The following is a 14,167-nucleotide window of genomic DNA, read 5'->3' on the forward strand; positions in this document are numbered from 1 at the left end:
GGGTGGACGAGGGGGCGGTCTGCAAACACACCTCCCCGCCGCTGCGCTGACTCGCTGTTCCAGACTTGACAACTTGTTTTTTGGCAGCGGCCCCCTCGTAAATCACCCGCAAGGCCCAGCACAATGTGACTCACCGTCATAATCGTAGTGTTTGTGGAGGCCGCTTCACCCCTCTGCCTTCTTCCATAAGGCTGCTCGGTGGCTTATTCCTGGAAGTGGAGGAGGGATACGTGAGGGGACACCAGGACAATGATGGGACAGGGGATGGCACCTTCTTCATCAGCCAGATTTAGATTTTCACTGTGCCCCAGTGGATGAAAACACAGCTTTGGTCCCTGTTTGTATCTCCGTTCTGTCTTTCAGCGATTGGTATTCTTTTAAGTTGATGTAATTAATTAACTTCATTTGTCACAAAAACAGCAACGGTGACCCAACCCAACATCTGCGTGTGTTGTTTAGAGTCCTCCGTCCTCTACACCTGGGTGCTGAGCACACTCTGTAAAGCGTATTTGGAACACACACTTCCAGGGGTGGAGAGGAGGCCAGCGTGCAAAGTCAAACTCCAATTGTCAATTAGTGAAGGCCAACACAGGCTGCAGGCTGGGGTGTACAGAGCAGATCAGCCATCTTGGAGGACAAAGGCTTCAGTCAGTTCAGGGTCCTCAAATCAACACACACACACACACACACACACACACACACACACACACATGCAACCACAAGGGAGGGCAGAGATGGCTCTGGGCCCAGCAGGACCTGTTTATCACTCCAGACTGAGCAAAGACCATCAGCAAACATCCTCCCCACCAAGTCTGGACAACTGCTCATAAACAGGCACTTACACACACATACACACACATGCATACATACACACACACACACACACACACACACACACACACACACACACACTGAAGATGAAACACAGGGCTCAGTGACTCTTATTTTTGACTTTTGTTGTGTACTGAACACAGTGAAGTCATTCAACTTCAAACTCCAGTTCAGTAGCTATAAAGAAAAGTACCTCGGAGAGACTCACCTTATGACATAGACACAGCAGAGTTACGAAGAAGTGATGAGCCAATATGATTCACAAATACCGGTGAGTACATACATACAGTATGCACAGTACTGTATGTGTACATAACATATATGTAAATGTTAAAAATGAATAACTCATACATTGCTCTTCTAAATACAATGACATCCTGAGAGAAATCCTTTCTTCTCCCTCCTCAGCATTAATGTTTTCTTCACACCATTTTTTTAATCCTTACAGGATTATGGATTTACATCTACTGCAGAGGTACTGTGATTTTTTTACCTCCTTGCAACTGGATGTTGATGACCTCAGAAGCATCGTCAGATGCAGAAAAATGCCAAACAGCTAGTCTACTTTAAAACAGCTTAAAACATAGGATCAAAGCTATCACCTCCCTTATTCCACACATTGTTCTCCTTGTCAAAAGCTGACCACGTTACCCACAATGCAACTCAAGCACAGCCAGTTCAGTCAGAGATTCAGATGTGTTAGGCTCAGGTGGTCAGTCCACCACGTAGGTCCAGACTGAAATGTCTCAATAACTACTGGATGGGGTGCAATGAAATTTGGTACAGACATTTATGTTCCCCACAGGATGAACTGTAATAAAATTGCTCATAACTTAACTTTTTTATGTCACACTATAATCAGGTCAAAAGTTTCCATATTATGCCCATCAGCCTCAGCTGTATTTAGTGTTTAGTAAAATGTGCTAACACACATGCTAACACGCTGCTATGTACCTGCTGGACATCATCATGTTAGCGTTGTCACTTGTGCATGTTAGCATGCTAATGATAGCATCCACAGCTTCATAACAATAACAATAGATCAACTGACTGTTGAACGAATATTTTCACCAAACTCTGCAGTTCTAGTAGACCTTTTAGCTTCTTTTAGAGCTTTGTTTTAGGTTTTTGAGCCTCCGCTCCAGTCCCATCAGCACAACAGTTGTTTTAAGCAAGAAGAGTCTGATAAATCAGCTGTATTCTACCTGCCTAAAAGGAGGGTGACAATTTATATTCATCAGGTGATCAGAGACACAACTCCAAATAATGCTAATGTTGCTTCGTGTCAGCTGGATGTGTTGTTTGTCACCACAACATGCAGTGATAGTTTGTCTGAACTTTTGTTTTCAGCTATTTTCACCCTTTTTTTTCTCGCTTCCCTCAAGTGCTAAAAAATGAATAATGCAGCATTAACGATCATAATTCACTGCTTATTAGTAACAGAAAAACAGCAGTGGAAAAGTACATTTAGTGAAGTACTGTTCCAAATTACAGTTTGTCTTGTACTTTGCTGTATTCCATTTTCATGTTACTTTGTTCTGCTGCTTCACTATTGTTCAGAGGGAAAGTTAATTTGTTAATTAAGATTGTACACACAAAACATATGATCAGTATTTAAAATATTCTACAAATTCATATATTAAACCTGTCAGTAGGCAGAATGACCTCCATCTCAACCAATTACAACATTAAAATGCATCTTAAACATCAATCTACCTGTAAAAATGATAGAAATGTATGTTAATAATATAACACGTTGCTCTGGGGGTGCTTGTATGTTTGAGACTTTTACATATTATGTACTTTTACTTCAGTACAACTCTGAATACTAATAATTTCAATGTGAAGAGTTCTGTATTCCACTGTTACAAAGGATTTGTATAGTTCATCCTATTGGCCCAACATATCTCATTACTGCTGCGGCGACACTTGCATATTCTTCTATGATGACAAGATAACAGCCTTCTCGTCTGAATGAATATTCATAATCTGAAGTGAAGGTGGTGTTCCGCAGAAATCCACATCTCAACTTAACAGTTTAACCAAAGACAGCTCCTGTATTTTGTTCAAGCTAATGGAGATAAATTCCTCCGTTTGGAAAGGCAGTAAAGTGGAGTTTTCAGAGATGTCAGCGTTTCATGAAGGGACCTTTGCTCCGCTGCGATCGGCCCCGCCAGCTGCAGGTCACATTGCTGCTTCATTACTGTTTGCCTGTGGCCCCGTGACCCTCCGGCCTTCATTTGCACCTCGGTGAGGACCACTCCATCACCGTTCAGGGGCCGAGCCTCTGTGGGCCTGACACACACATCACATCACTGACATCATGAGTGCACGGCCAAGCCACTGGCCTCCAGTATGAGCTGGAGCTGAATCAACCGTTAAGTACTTTTACTGTATATTTGAGCTTTTTTCAAGTGCATTTAGGGGTCAATTACTTTTTATGAAGAATTGTAAAACCTTATATGAATTTTTCCATGAAATATCCTTTCTTCATCTCACTTATACGCATTTGTGCTCTATTCATAATAGGACATAGAATGAATTTGTGCCACAATCATTGTTGTCATGATAAGAAGGTGGTTGAAGTTGTGTTGTCCAAATAACAAGTGGACAAACTGATCTTGGTTTGTTTGGTTTCCTGCTCATAATTCAAAGCTGTGTTGCATATCTCAGGTTATTATATTCAATCCCAGGTGTTAGCATTTTGGGTCCGTATTCAGTACCTTTGACTTTCCTCACATGCAGATCTGAATGTGTTCGCCGTATGTCGCACCACAACGCAGATTGTAACAAAAGGGTGCCAGTGATGGAAAAGTACCCTGATAGATTTCTTAAACTGGACACTTCTCCATCACCTCCTCATTTCAATGACATGCCAGAGAAGTCGCATTCACTTAGCGTAGCTGTGCAGACACTGTTATTTAAAGAAAGCTCATATAACGGGGCTAAAAGTCTGATGGCTGAGGTTTGATGCTGCACGGCAGTGACTTACACCTCACGACTAAACCCACGGGTTCAAGATGAGAAATGTTATTTTAAGTTGTCTGCTGTATGACCCTTGATGTTTTTCTTATTAAACCACAGTGGCCCTTGTTTGCCCTTTGACCTTACAGATAATAATGCTTCCCTGTTGATGTACATGGTGTTTTGTTCTTCCTCTTTTCTTCCTGTGTATTAAAAGCTATGTTTTGAAAGACACACAACACACTTATTGTAGTGCTCAAAGCTGAGAAACAAGTACTAAGTGTGCACCAAAAAGGCAAAATGAAACCCATGTTTGAGAAAACAAACACTTTTAATTTATTATTAAATGACATAAATAAAACAATGAGTTCAAATACAAATACATATTTATATACAGGTGTTTGTGCAGGGGGGGTCTTTATACCTGACAAAACCCTGCGAGGATGCAGAAGGCACTTGTGACTCTCAGACTGATCTTGAAACATTCATTGCAACCAGAAAAGGCACATTTATATGGAAAACACTGGACATTAATTTATTCTATTTACACACATATACACGTTTATGTTAGCAAAACCATTTCTTTCATCTCATATGTTCAAAAATAAAAAACAAAAATATCAAGGATTGTTCAGTTGAGTTTGGTTGTGTAGAGCTTTTAAAAAAAGGTGTGATAAACATGTTATAAATGTGTAACAAGCATGTTGAGAATTACTAAGAGCAAAGAAGGAGTTCTGACCATGCAGCTATTCTGAAGATTAAGATTCTACTGTGATACTGTCCAACATGGAAGGAGATTATTGTCTCTGAAGTCGTGTCTTTGCATGTCAGCTTTGTTCAGTATGATTCTACCCTAACTTTACACCTTTTTAAAATTAGACATCTGGAATGAATAATCTAAGCTTTTTTCACAAATAGGAGCCAATAGGGATCCTTGCAGGTCTTGTGAAGTCTCCACATCTCCTCCAGGATCTTTTATTTATGGGTTTAGTCCTGCTCCTAAAGCCTCCGGCCTTCAGAGATGTTGAAATCTTTAGCTGCTGCTCAGTAGCTCTGAGCCACAGGCGCCCAGGATGCGGTCAGCCTGGCAATGGAGCTCTCGAACTGGGCCTCCCCAACACTGACCTCGCTCAGGCTGGGGTCGTACATGGAGGAGGGCGAGGAGACGGGCAGCGAGGAGGTCAGGCCCGTGTAGGAGGAGCCCCTCAGGAACTGGGAGGTCAAACCTCCAGGTATGGAGCCTGAGGCCGAGCCTGAAGGGGTGAGGGTGGTGCCAGCTACAGACCATAGGCTGGGGTACTGACTGTGGACGAGAGGAGCAAAAAGATATTATTATAGTGAAGGTTCCAGTATGGCCACATCATGGATCATTGGGTCTTCCCAGCCCATGGAGTGTACCTGGTAATGTTTCCACAAACTGCCCCTTACACACAGATAACCATAAAAATCAAAGGGTTTACCTGGAATTAGATGTGGAGTTGGTGGTGTGGGACAGAGTGCCCATGCCTGTGGAGTTGGGGATCTGAAGAGCAGACCAGCTGTCATGAGTGGGCAGAGTCCCTGAAGTGTTGTCCATGTAGTTATCTGAAAATGAGGTACAGACCACAGTTTAATTGCAATTCTCCCATTTATTGTGATTCCTGGGATATATACAGACACATATAAAAGATGTGCGGGGGTCTTACTTGTGCTAGAGGTGCGGTGGGGGTAGTGGCTGGGATATGGGGCCGCTCTGTGACTCCTCAGGCTGGAGTAGCGCTCGCAGTAGGAGCCGGAGGAGTGGCCCGCTGTGCCACTGAACTGAGGAGGGCTGCTGCTGGGGCAGATAGGACTCTGGCCTGGGAGGAACCAACCTCCAACTGTGGAATTACACAAAGAAAATTAAGTCATAGAGCATAGCACAGGTCTCTGCGTGAGAATACAGAAAGCAGTTTGTGCAGTAACCACAATAATAACCTAACCCTTCCTCAACTGAGGACTTTTTCTACACATGCTTTGATGAGCAAACCTCCAGTGGAAGTTCTTTGCAGTTTTCTTAAGAACATAATTCTGATTGTTCAGAAATGTTAAAAATAAATGAAACTCACGCTGAGAGTAGCCAGACTGTTGGCTGTCTGCACTGTGATCGGGGACTTCTTTATGGTCACTCCTGCAATCAAAACCAATATTAGATGCTACGCAACGAGAAACCCAACTTGATCATTTGAGGAAACGTCAGGTTTGAGCCTTTACCTTTCTTTGGCATCCAAGAAGGCCTTAGCAAAGGGGTTGTGCTTTATCTTCAGAGCAGTTATCTGTGAAGATATGACAGCTGTGAGCATTTCAATTCATATTCAAGACAATTTAATAGAGTTTCAGAGAGGACATGTCCTCCATGCACATCTTACCTCTTCATTCTGGTAAGCAGTGACAGCGATGAACTGTGTTTCAGGGAAAGACTGGCTGCTGATCATCTTCTGGATACCGCCAACCTTCACGATGTGTATCCTCGGCTCGTATTTGTGCAGAGAGTTCAGCATGATCTGTGGGGAAATTCCAATTCATATTAGTATTGATTATTCACCCAGTCATTTTACTATTGCTCCCAGATCAAGTGACAATAAAGCAGTTAAGTGACTTAAAAGCAGTGATGTCATGAGGAAAGCACACCGGTTAATATAATTAAGTGGCTAATGATCCACATTATCCACACCAGATTTTAAAATCCGACAGTTCCTAAATACATCTGAATATCAAAATATACAAATTTATCTTCCAGTTTGTGTTTTTAATCCGCATTGCGCATCAGTCCTCCTCACCTGTCCGCCGCCGTTGAGTTTGTTGGAGAGTTTCACTTTGCTGAAGGAGACGGGCGCTTTCATCCAGTGCGCTCCGAAGTTGGGAGAGTCTGGGTGGATGTAGACGCAGCTGGGGCTCTGAGGCTCCGGTTTGCCACCGGGGACCCACTCCCCGTTCACGTACTTCCACCGGTTGTTGTCCGCGGCCACGAAATCCAGCAGCACCGAGTACATGGCGTTGGGGTCCAGGCCGCTGACGCTGGCCCTCAGCACTGGAAACATCCTCCTGGAATACAAGGATGGAGTTGGTAAGAATTTGTTTAGATTGTGAGCGCATTTAGAGAAAGCTGGCTTAAAACACAGTTATTTTAGCGTTTATTGTAGCTCAAGTTTCATTCGTTTTTAAAAACCTCCCATGGCCTCTTAGACTTGAAGAGCAGCACTTTTGACAGTGCGTGAGCCCGCTGGCTATTAAATAAAAACCTGCTTTACACCTTTAAAAAAAATGTAACATTTTTAATTAACTAACTTACACTCCTCACACTGAAAACCCCCGTGCGTAAAAACGCTAACATCAGCGCGGCCTGTGCGCAAAGACAGCACCTCGGCCTCCCCACGGACCTACCTTCCAGTTTTGGTGACAATCATCTCGTTGGTTAACTCTTTGAACTTGATCCATAAGTCTGCATCATCCAGCGTCAGTTTAATATCCCTCTCGGACGCGTCTCCCTTCTCGCTGCCCTTCTGGAACTCGCTCTCGACGGCGCTGAGCAGATGCTCCAGGCGCTGGTCAGGGTTGGAAGAAGTCATATTTCCCGGCAGTGAAGACAGACCTAAATCCAAGACGTTTGAGTGCAAGGGTCAATGACTCCGAGACAGGGACAGAAGGCCCAAGTGATACTGGCCCCTGTAGCTGAAGGCCTCATCATTTAAGGGCTCCCAGAGACCTCATGGGGTCGCGGGGCGTGGTTTGTGCGCTTACATCTCGCCTTCTCTGACCGGGTTCAACGTCTCCAAACGCCGCCCCCACGTCAGACTGAACCTCTCCCTGCAATATAACAGATTTTTACAATTTATTAAATCGACTTCTACCTTTTAAGTTGTATTGTGCTCCCCTCAACCAAACTCCATTCAAAAAATCCTATATTTTTACAGCTTTAATGAACGTTAAAAGAACGGGTTTGCTGCGAAAATGCTGTTCAAAGTAGGTTTGGGATTTACAGTTTGATACCTAAAAATCTGTTAAATCTATTGCAGTTGATGTCCTACATATTCAAAGCTGTGCCTTCAAACAAAAGAAGGGAAGCGAGGGAAGAGCTGTGCCTTTGAACTCAGTTGTATATTTGCAAATAGTGCTAATCTTTTGTTGTCTCAAATCCACATGGGAGAGAGCTTGTGTTTACTGAGTATGGGCCATTAGGGCAGACTCTGTGTTCCTGTTGTGCCAAAGTGTGGACGGCCCACAAGTGATGCCTGGATTTGCATAATGGGCCTGCAGGACTCCCTCTGAGGCTGTGATATTAAATATTTCAGCCAGCTGGAGGCATGGGAGCTCAGCAGAGGCTGTTTCTTTTAATTTGAATAAAAACGTGAATTTACTAAACCAGAAGTTGAGGAAATATCTCACCGTCTTATGTCGTTTACCAGCAAAGCGTCAGCCAAATCTCTCTGTTCTCTGAGCTCAGTCGGTCTAGAGGGAACATTTGCACTAAATGGTGAGCTGAATGTGACTTCTTTCAGTGGATTCCTTCCTTATTTTGCTCTGTCTTTGCTTATCAGTGATGGAAAAGTACCTTTACTCAAACACTGTCCTTACATACTATTTTGAATTACTTCTTTTCACTTACTTCTTTACTTCTTATGCTGCCTTTTACTTCCACTCCACCACACGCCAGAGGGAATGTTATGCTTTTATCAGTGAAACTGTTTTTGAGAGAACAGACCGAAGCCTAACAGCTTACATGTTCTTACTCTTTCCCTATTCTTTTCAAGCCAACATATGCATAACTGAGACGAGATAAACACATGAAAATGATAGAAATAAATGAATTCCATTGACAAAAAGATCCAATACAATGTGCTTCACAAAAGCACTCACATGGAGAGACAGATACATAATTTAGGGGCATTAAAACAGAGGGAGTACTTTGCAGATTAAGCTTTCATAATCAAAACCTACTGTGAGTTTGTAGATGATGATGTATTGTTACAGAACTATCTGAGTGTATGAAGTAGTTCAAAACAGCTCCCCCTCATCAGAGAGCTGCTAAATCTAAAAGTATACACAGTAATAAAGCATCACACAGTGATGCTGCTACTTTTTGAAGGTCTGAACTCTTCTTCCACCACTGCTGACCACTTCTTGCTTCTGCTCTCCAGTCAAGTAAAGTGACAAACTAAGTCTAATCAAGTGATGAACTTCAGTCCAAGTCTGAGTCACTTCAGAGTTTCCATTCTTCTGCCGTCACATCCGCTACATATAATTGTTTCTTATAATAATAGTATTACTCCACTGGTTTTCATTGATAGCTCCAACCTCCATCTGCTGTAACATTAAAGTGCTTCCTACATATTAATGCCTTTATCACACCGATCCAAAAAACGTATAGAAAACAGCTGTTTTCAGCTTTGTTACAGTGCATCTCTCAGATGATCCAGTGGCTTTTTTAATGGTTCAGTTTCAGAAGTTGCATCATTTCCTCAACCCGGATTGAAACACCTAATTCTTCATTTGATCTGACACACTCAAACTCGGAAATACATGGTGTTCACCGGACAGGACAACATGTGAAATCTTCTTCCTCCACTGTGTATGAATACTGAGCTCCCAGCACTCCTCATCACAATGCTTACATTGTCCCCTCTGATCCTGAGAAAGGTTTCTATGTTTCACATCCGGGCCTCCTTGTTTTTTTCCCGTCGCCTCTGATTCCACTGTCTGTGATGTACTTGGAATTGAGTGAGGGCTGTGGAGCGTGACTCCACTTTACTACACCACTTCCTCCAGTTCTACAGAGGCCATAAATGTAAAGGGGTTCTCTCACACCTTTCCATCCCGTATCATTCAGCAGCCTCTTCCTTTTCCCCCCATGTGTGTGTGTGTGTGTGTGTGTGTGTGTTTTTTAATTTTGGAGGCTGAGAGAAAGACACAGGGAGTGTTAGAAAGCGGCTGCATACAGGACCTAACCCCCACATACCAGGCCTGTGGGCTTTGCTAACCCCCGACACTCAGGAAGCTGCCTCATAACTCCAAACTGAGGTTTAATTCAGCACTCATGCCTGTCTGATCAGTCTGTGACGAGTCGTTTGTAGCTGCAGCAACAAAACAATTGTCCGAATTCTTAAAGCTCAAAACATCCTCCCGGTTTGACTGACAGGCCGAGTCCAAACTGAGGCAAAGGAGGAGCATCTGAAGCCCACACGGTGAGCGAATGTCTGCTTTGAAACATGAAGTTTACTTGAAAAGCCACCGGAGGTTTCCCACAGCCTTTCTCCTCAGACACACACTGCTGCTGCCCAGCGAGCCGAGGGTTAACCGACACAGGCCCTGCTCTGGCATCGGCACACACTCACCTAGGTGAGAAATATTGCAGAGGTCTGGTGCTTCACAAAGGAACAGTTATAACGATGCATATTTTCCAGAGGACTTCGCTGGCCTAAATAAGTAAACACAAGGGAGGCGGATGAGTCAGTCCTGGGAAGAAAATACACACACACAGACTTTTTTTTTTTCATGAATTATGACATAAGTTAGTTACTGTGCAAAACAACACAGTAACACAAGCTCCAACGTTACTGATAAGCAGCAAAAATAAGTCTAAAGTGGATGGAGTACTTGCTGCTGATCTTAAAGATCACGCAGCTCTGTGATGCATCAGATACACAAAATGTCATTTATGTAAAATGTGTTATCTGTTTAATGTTGTTAGTATTAGTGTAATTCACTTTTGCTGCGGTCAGGATCACCGTTTACACCCCTCAGAAAAATAGAACCAGACACCAAAAAGGACATTTCCTAACGTTTTTATGTTTTTATACTCAATTATGTATATATTCTGTAATTCTTTTCATTTAAATACTTGAAGAAAACAACTAAATTTTTTATTTGTTTTGATCAGAACAGTCTTGAAAAAGAGAATTTTTTTTATTTTGCAGAGGCTTTCCTGCTTAAATGAAAGTTAAACAATCAATCACAGTGAAAAAAGATTATGTGAATGTATAAAAAAAAAGTCTTTTATAGATGAAATAAAAAATTTTTCTGTCTCCTCGGGTTTTATTTACTCAGTATCAAGCCATATGTGATCATTATTCAATCGTAGAAAGTTATGGAGGTACTCAGATTCTTGAGTATCTAACTTTTTCTGAACAGAGGCAATTAGAGAATAACAGCACCTTCTACAGTATCTCTCGTCTCCCAACATCTTAGATTCAGCTGCTTTGAAGACGCCATAGACGATCAGACTGAGCTAACATGTTGTGTAACAGTAGCACAAATACACATGAGCCATAAAGTCCAAACCAATCCAGAAATACAATATCTGTTATATCTTAAGATAGTTAATATTAGCCACAATAAGCTACTGGCTGTTCCAGACCAAGCAGCAAAGCTCCTCAGTGAATTTAATAGAGTGCAGGTCCGTTTTACAAGAACAGCAATGTGTTATGTTTTCTTTCAAAACTAAAAAGTGTTGCTGTAAGTAAAAGTACAAATACCACAGTGTGATATTCATCTCAAGCAAAAGTCCTCTGTTTTATTTAGGGACATAAGTTAAAACTAAAAGTAAAATATAATGCTATCAAATATACTATTATACTATTGGATTGTTGTTGCTGATGCATAAAGGTGGAAGAAGCATTTCAGTGTTGTAGCTAGTGGAGCTAATACTCTTTATTTATTTATATATATCTTAATCAGATAAATTCAGTGCAGTTAACTTGTGTACCTTTAATGTATAAAGTAGAAAAAACTGGAAATATTCAAGTTAAGTACAAGTGCAGTACTTGGGTTCTTAGGTACACTACTTGTTAAAAGTAGAGTTGATCACTGAGGGTGTTTGTTAAGTCTCTGAGCTTTGACTCAGAGACGCTCCGTGTTGTGTTTCAGTGTCACTCTGTTATTCTAACTGCAGCATTGTGTGCATGTAAAGAAAGAACAGCAAGAGGAACAACCACCAGCCACCACCTCCTCACATCTCACAGTAAGCCTACCAGCAAAGACTGAGAAGTCTCCAAAACACACACACACACACACACACACACACACACACACACACAGCCCCGGCCCTCTCTGATGTGGATTGAGACCTTAGCTTCGTCTGACACTTTTGCGTTTCCACTTCAAGTTCAGGAAATCTAAACTTTCCTCTTCTAATCACCCGTCCCTTTGAAAGGGATAAAAAGAATTAGTGGGGACAGTAATTGCCCCCCCTCGACCCCCACCGGCCCTCATCTAGGTGCCCCACAGTAGACCTTGGGACCTTTGGCATGCTAATGATAGGAGGCTCAGCTTTGACACTAGCGGGACTGACGCAGCCACTTGTGGAGAAGGAGAGCTGCTGAGGAGACCCCAGGGAGGTCCGTCTGCCAGGCCGCCGTCGAGATGTGTCAGTTCATAAAATTAACTAGAAAAATACAACTTCTGAGTGTTTCACTGTTAGTCTGATGCAGGGCATTGCTGATAGGAATGAATAAAAGTTGAAGGACTGTAGAACTTTAAAACATTCAGGAAATGATGATAAATGAGAGAACTTTGAAAACTCTGTCTATTGGCTGTATGATATTTAGACACAGACTAAAATCTAAACCTCTGTCCTCAGGTGAGACATTTCATTTTGTTTAGTACAACCACAGAGTGAGTCTAAAACCTCTTTAGACTTTAGACTGCTTCTTTATTGATCCCAATTTGGGAAATTACTTTGTTTCAGTAGCAATTAAACATACAGACAAAAACAGAATGTAGACAACAATTGTTTAAAAAGTAAAAAAAAAAAAGATAACCGGAACTAAGTATAACTAAATATATAGTTATATAATATGTATTATAATGTATAATACATATGATATAATATTCTAATAATATAATAAAACAGTACAGTATAACTAAGTATATAAACAGGTATTTACAGCAAAAAAAAAAAAAAAAAAATTCAGTTCCAGATGATAAATAAATGTAAACAGCAGACCATATGTGCAATAATGCAGTAGTGCAGATAATATGTAAAATATTGGGGTTTGTGAGGTTGGTGGATTAACTGTTTAAGTGGCTATTGTACAGTGTGGTGGCTCGTGGCAGGAATGATGTCCTGCAGCGGTCCTTGTGGCTTTGTTCCTTCTTCAAGTGAAGAAAACACTGGCTTGATTTATCTTGGATGAAGTCACATTTGTTCACATTAGAACAGATTAGATAAAAGTTCACTGCTTCTCTGTGAAGGAAAACCCTGCATTCATTCTTGATCTTGGAAAAATTTCTCTCAGAATATATTTGTGTTTGTTTTGTTTTTTTTTTCACTTTCAAAAAATAAGGGATTAGAATGTGATTATAGACTAAAACAATGCACTAAGAGGGACATTTTTGCTTAATTACTAACCACAAAGTAAAGCTGTCAGATACATGCAGTGCTGTAGTACATTTGCCTCTGACATGTCCTGGAGTAGAAAGATGAGGCAGTATGAAATGAAAATACTCAAGTAAATTACAAGTACTTTAAAACTGTACTTCAGTGGGACACGAGTAAATATACTTAATCACTTTCCACTACCATGGAGTCAGATGGAGTTTACTGAAGCAGCTAAAAACAGACATGCAGTTAAAAAGAGAGCAAGAGCTGGGCAATAACCTATGTACGTACAGGCTCAGGCTCAGAGTGCACATAGTGCAAAGAATGCCTGAGTAAATACTACATGGATAATGAGTCACTCTGTGTACAGAGGAGGGTCAGTGTGTCTATTCCAGGTACATGTACAGTATATGTCCCTCCTTCACGCTGCATTAAATCTCTGATTGTTGTTTTACTAATCTGGGATGTTAGTTTTGTATATCGTCTGTATTGAGTGTGTTATGTGCATATTATGACAAATAAAAATAAACCAAAATGAAGAAAACTTTGAAGAAATCAATATACTGATATTAAGACCGTATTCTGCTCTAATAAGACACAAGTGTGAACTCTTGATTTTTTTTTTTCTTTGATGATTCGAAGAAAACTCCCTCAACTATACAGCAAAAGCTTGACGGACAGTGCCAGTGATATATTTGATCCATGATCATCAATACTACACTGCACTATCCGCAGACATAGAGCTGTAGGAAGCCTTCTCGTTCATTGGACAGTGAAGGTGTACTTCACACACGTTTCCTTCCTTGCAGGTTTGTTTTTGCCTGTTTCTGTTTTTTTTTCCACTGTGATCGGTACTGCCTGATGTAAATATGAGCAGCTGAGGTCAGCAGACACCAGTGTGTGAGAAAACACAGTTAAATCTCCCCGCAGCAGCCCTCAGCTGTGTGCACATGCACCCACTCACACACATATTAACAGTCAACCCCGCGGAGTGAGATCACACTTCAGCCCATCTCCATCTGACGTGAAGAGGGATCG

The 14,167-nt window shown here is 41.6% G+C and overlaps 1 protein-coding gene across 1 annotated transcript; it reads right to left on the bottom strand.

Annotated features, from left to right (window-relative positions):
- Nucleotides 1–4,839: 4,839 nt before the first annotated feature.
- Nucleotides 4,840–7,382, bottom strand: tbxta (T-box transcription factor Ta). Its single transcript, XM_076755136.1, has 8 exons — nucleotides 7,198–7,382; nucleotides 6,594–6,858; nucleotides 6,183–6,317; nucleotides 6,028–6,089; nucleotides 5,883–5,944; nucleotides 5,481–5,654; nucleotides 5,256–5,379; nucleotides 4,840–5,098 (listed from the first exon to the last, which is right to left on the bottom strand). Exons 1-8 carry the CDS (start codon nucleotides 7,380–7,382, stop codon nucleotides 4,840–4,842), a joined length of 1,266 nt encoding a protein of 421 aa, XP_076611251.1.
- Between the last annotated feature and the right edge of the window lie 6,785 nt (nucleotides 7,383–14,167).

The sequence above is a fragment of the Chaetodon auriga genome, chromosome 17 (genome assembly GCF_051107435.1).
Source record: "Chaetodon auriga isolate fChaAug3 chromosome 17, fChaAug3.hap1, whole genome shotgun sequence".
Classification (NCBI taxonomy): Eukaryota; Metazoa; Chordata; class Actinopteri; order Chaetodontiformes; family Chaetodontidae; genus Chaetodon; species Chaetodon auriga.

What these genes read in the sequence shown, in the direction of transcription:
- tbxta (XM_076755136.1), bottom strand. Translation starts at nt 7,382, where the DNA reads ATGACTTCTTCCAACCCTGACCAGCGCCTGGAGCATCTGCTCAGCGCC. An exon ending in CTGCTTACCAGAATGAAGAG is followed by an intron (nt 6,090 to 6,182) that starts GTAAGATGTGCA and finishes ATATCTTCACAG; the next exon opens with ATAACTGCTCTGAAGATAAA. An exon ending in ACAGTCTGGCTACTCTCAGC is followed by an intron (nt 5,655 to 5,882) that starts GTGAGTTTCATT and finishes GTAATTCCACAG; the next exon opens with TTGGAGGTTGGTTCCTCCCA.